Source organism: Anastrepha ludens, chromosome 2, assembly GCF_028408465.1.
Source record: "Anastrepha ludens isolate Willacy chromosome 2, idAnaLude1.1, whole genome shotgun sequence".
NCBI lineage: Eukaryota > Metazoa > Arthropoda > Insecta > Diptera > Tephritidae > Anastrepha > Anastrepha ludens.
Window position 1 is genome coordinate 60,861,606 of NC_071498.1, and position 4,660 is coordinate 60,866,265.

At 36.5% G+C, this 4,660-nt stretch overlaps 1 protein-coding gene across 1 annotated transcript; it reads right to left on the reverse strand.

Moving 5' to 3' along the window:
- Positions 1–1,041: 1,041 nt before the first annotated feature.
- LOC128857810 (uncharacterized) lies at positions 1,042–2,199 on the reverse strand. Its single transcript, XM_054093587.1, has 2 exons — positions 1,457–2,199; positions 1,042–1,342 (listed from the first exon to the last, which is right to left on the reverse strand). The coding sequence occupies exons 1-2, from the start codon at positions 2,069–2,071 to the stop codon at positions 1,151–1,153; spliced, it is 807 nt and encodes a 268-aa protein (XP_053949562.1). The 5' UTR covers positions 2,072–2,199; the 3' UTR covers positions 1,042–1,150.
- Positions 2,200–4,660: the final 2,461 nt, after the last annotated feature.

Genomic DNA, 4,660 nt, shown 5'->3' on the forward strand with positions numbered 1-4,660 from the left:
GCGTTTACTCTCGGCAAAATGCTTCCACGCGCTTGTAAACAATACTCTGGACCGTCATTTAGCACGGGCACCAGCTGCGCGAGCGGTCTGAAGTTGATTACACTTCGAGTGCCGGACGCTGTAATTATTGTTTCTTGTTTAAATAAAAGTCTTCGGTAAAAACGCTACGAACTTATTCCCCAACCTAATACATTGCCCTTGGATACATAATATGAAAATTGAGGGCGTATTGGTTAAACCAAGCACCTTCTTGGACAAAATTAAGGCATTGAGCTTCACTGTGGATCATCGGTTTTACAAGTCATCGTACGGATCATCGTTGTTTAATGACAACAAGTGAAAACGTGAGTTTGCGTGATGATGTTAAACGATTTTTTTTTAAATGCCAAATAAACTTTCGAATAATACATTTTAACTGATCCAGTAAATAAAGAAGAGAACAATGAACAGGCGATAAGATAATTGCAACTACACTAAGCACTGCTTGTGCAGGTAAATAGGCACACATAGATGCCAATCACGTGCATTGTTAATGCATACTCGTATGTCTATGTGGCAAATCCACGGAAATGGTTAAGTAAAAATCTAAACAATTAATTGAGTACCATTCATTAAATAACATATATTTATTCTATGGTTTATATCGACCTTTTTTAAATATTTTCCTAACTTTTCAGGAAGGAGATAAACTTAGGCCCCTTTTTCCCTTACTACCGATTTGCCAATTACCAAACTTTACACAACCTTCCATGTATGTATTATTGAATCATTGTTTCTGAGTGTCCGTGTCTTTTTCACTCTTGGTTTCCTTGCAATACACGTATCTGAGCTAAGAGTGCAGAGCAGTAAAGCAGTGATGCTATGAAATCGAAAAAAGAAAATACCTCTCATACTAACTTTCTTATTTTTCCCGTTTTTTACCACACTTTAACACACCAATACATCAAAAGCAAGGCAAATTTATACAATTAGAGGTATTAAAGTTAGAGATGGAGAGAGGGATAGAGATAAATATGAGGCGGCAGAGATAAAGTTTTTTTGTTTTCAGAGTTTTAAAGTTTTCTTACAGATATTTCTTTATTACTTATTTCACTTTTTATTCATAATAAAGCGCTTTGGCATACACTTTTTATAATTTTTGAGTGTCACTTTAAACCTTTTTGCGGAAAACTTCCACCTTCAGTGGATGACAGACCTCGTCAGGTACCTCTTCGCCCACCGTTATTGACACATCACCTTGTGGGCAGGCGCTCAGCGCCACTAACAGATTCATATCAGCTATAAATTCGATGTAATCACCTTTGCGTGCAGGACTGGGCTTACAGAAATATTGTTGAGTATCCTGAAAAGTGAAGTACAAATATTAGTCCTACGTCACATACACACATACATACATACATATATTTTGTGGTTATTTAATTTTACATCACTAAGACTTCATATTTTCAATACTCACTCTTGTGAAACCGGTGCACATGAAAATATTCCACACATCATGCACATCTTCCTCCTTCAAACCACGCTCCTCCACCACTGCTTTTGTCAATGAACTATGACAACTACCCACACGTTCTTTGCCGGTGATCAACTTGTATGTGTAATCATCACAGCGTGTACCGATCACATCATGCAATGAGCCACCATCCTCATCAATGCCATAGGCTGCTAGAGAGTCGTAAACAAAGGTGGCCATTGGCCGCAGATATGGTAAATTGCTCCATAAGCGATCGTACACCTTGAGATGCGTACTATGGAGTTGACGCGTTTTGCCGGAATAGAAACGTTCTTTAGTGTTGTCTAAGTTCCAAAAATTTACATCGCCCACCTGCGAGCCTTCGGAGACGGTGATGCGACATAAATCGCCAGCTTGCATTGTCCAGGTGCGTGCTGTGCGCTTTGGTACGATCAGCGTCTCGACGATCGCACCTGTGAGTGCCTCAAAACGTTTGTCGTCGTATTGTTTTTCATTGACCTGTGCCGAGGCAGGTTTATTGTAGCACACCAAAGGGGCGTGTTTGGGAAATGTGCGTGGCTTAAAACCGCGTCCACACCAACCACCATTGCTTGCCATTTTTCCTCAAGTAGTTTACTAGTTTTTTAAATTTTAAATAAAATTGATAGTTTTCTAATTATTAATATCTTGGACGAGTAGACACAACTAAATGCTACTTAAATGGAAATGCTAATCCACATATGTAAATCAGATTGTATGATATTTATAAGCAACCAGCTACACTTGGAAAGAGAGAAACATTTATTTATTTACACACATACATAGATCAGTGGATAGATAAGTGTACGCGTATATGAGCTTTGAGCAAAAGCTGTGTCTGATAACAGTCTTTAAAGCGTCAAGCAAATAAGAAATGTTTATATTGTTCAGATTCGAAGCACACGAATTGTTATTTGAGAGATATTTACGAAAGGTATAGTACCGCTTAGATAAGTCTGGTGAAGAAAAAATTCTGAAAGAAAGGCGAGTAATGAAATCTAAGTTTTGCCAGATATTTATTGATTGATAAGTATATACATATGTATATGAGTATGTATGTGTTTGTGAAAATAGTGTATTTCGAAAATTGGTGTTTTATTAGAATACTAGCTTTAACCCGCGGCCCCGCTCGCGTAGGAGTAGTTTTGAGGGATTTAAGAATTACAAACAATAATTTCATTGAAAATAATTTTTTATTAATAACCATAATACTACAATACCCGGCATCCGTTGCTATGCCCCGTTGAATAAAGTTAAAACAACCAATCAGAAAAATATCAAGCAAAATTATTTTTATTCATTTTCTATCTCAAACCGTTTTTTGAACTTCATTTGGGTCATAGTTGAACAGCTTATGCGGATTATGAAGTCTAGAGTGTGCTATAAATAGTGGGAAATAGGAAAAACTAAGATTTTTTAGATTAAATTTAAGCAAATATTCGATTATTAGTGACGAATGAGAGTAGTGGCGCGGCCTGGGGGCTGTGGGAAGGGAGTTCCATCATAAAAACATGTCTATAACCTTCATTGGGTGAAAATATGAATGTATAAAAAATTTTACGTCATTTGGTGTTGTCGTTTCGTAGAGATGCGCGGACAACGTACAGACATTCACCTTCATAGTATAGATTTTAAATCAATTGTCATACACTTACGTACTGGAAGTAGGTGGCAAAATAAAGTATATCCAATGAAGATTTACAATTTCAAAGAGTGATTAATATTTGTGAATATACAGCCCGCGGCAAACGATAGCACATCAAGAATTATGGAATACAAGATTGCGCTTACCGATTTCGCTGCGACGTCATGCCCGAGAGTATTCAATTCGCCTTTTTTTTGTCGGGAGAAACCAGCAAGTACAGCACTCAGACAACATTAAGTCCATTGATTGAACTGCACTTTCTTTAAATCTACCCGACCTCCTCAAGGAGCCAAGGTGGGTGCTTCTACCAAAGACCTCAAGCCTGATTCGAGCGAAGGCCGGGCAGACGCATAGAAAATGGTCCACCGTTTCATCTTCCTCTCCACATGCTGGGCAGACTGCACTGTCTGCGATGCCTACCTCATCTGTCCAACCAGCTGCCTACAGTCCCTTCTGCTTATGGCAGGTTTGTCAGTTTTGTCCATCGCCTTGACAGCACATCAACAGTTTTTTTCAATATTCCCTATTTTTGTAAAAAAAGTATAGCATATTCTACGCAAGATCTATAAAAAATCAAATTTCAAACTTTATAATAAAATTAGAAAAATTTCACAAACCTTTCATCACAAATCCACGGTTTTTATTTACAATTTTTAGAAAAACTTTTGGCACCCAGTTTTATAACTTATTAAATTTAAGTATGGTATAATACATGTTAAGTGTAAGTTCATTGCACGTTGCTAAAAAATATCACTTTTTTATAAATGTTTTCCTCCTGGCGTGCATTTGTTACGTAGGAAAAATACGCATCATAAAGAAAAAAATCAATACGAATCTATTTTAGTGTGATGCCTACAAATAATTTAAAATTCTCGCCCTCAAACTACGAAGTAAGATTTCTCTTACTTTAAAGGCATGCAGTTTATACAATTATTAGAATATTTTTTACGCCTTATCTACAAATTCCACTGAATTCCATAACCATATTTTAAATCCAAATTAGCACAATTTCAATATTAATACTCTAGAAGTCCCTTTTTTACACGTTCTTGTAAGAAAATTAATTACACTTCGTCTTGCGCTAAACTAGGGCCATTTATAAAGCTCTTACCTAGCATTGGCGGCGCTACACTCCTTTATGCCACAGCCCCGTGTTATAACCTTAGTCCCAAGTGAGGATGAGCTCTCCAAAGTCTTGCAGGTTTTTTTAATTTTTTTTAATAAAATCTGTTTTATATAATACAATTGTTTTTGTTTGTTGAAAGCGAAAAATACCATAAATAGATAAGAATCGTTTAGAAAACGCCTTAAAAGCCAATTAAGAACATTTATGTAAATTGCAATCGTGGCCATGGTCGCATTTGGAGCGCCCTATTTTATTACTTGTAATTTGTGAAATATCAAAGATATCAAATAAAAAGTGTCGCACATACAACCTTTGCAAGTACAGACTTAGTTTTTCCATATCGTTTATTTACTTCAATAGGATCATAACTCAAAAAACCAGAATGTCAAGAAAAACG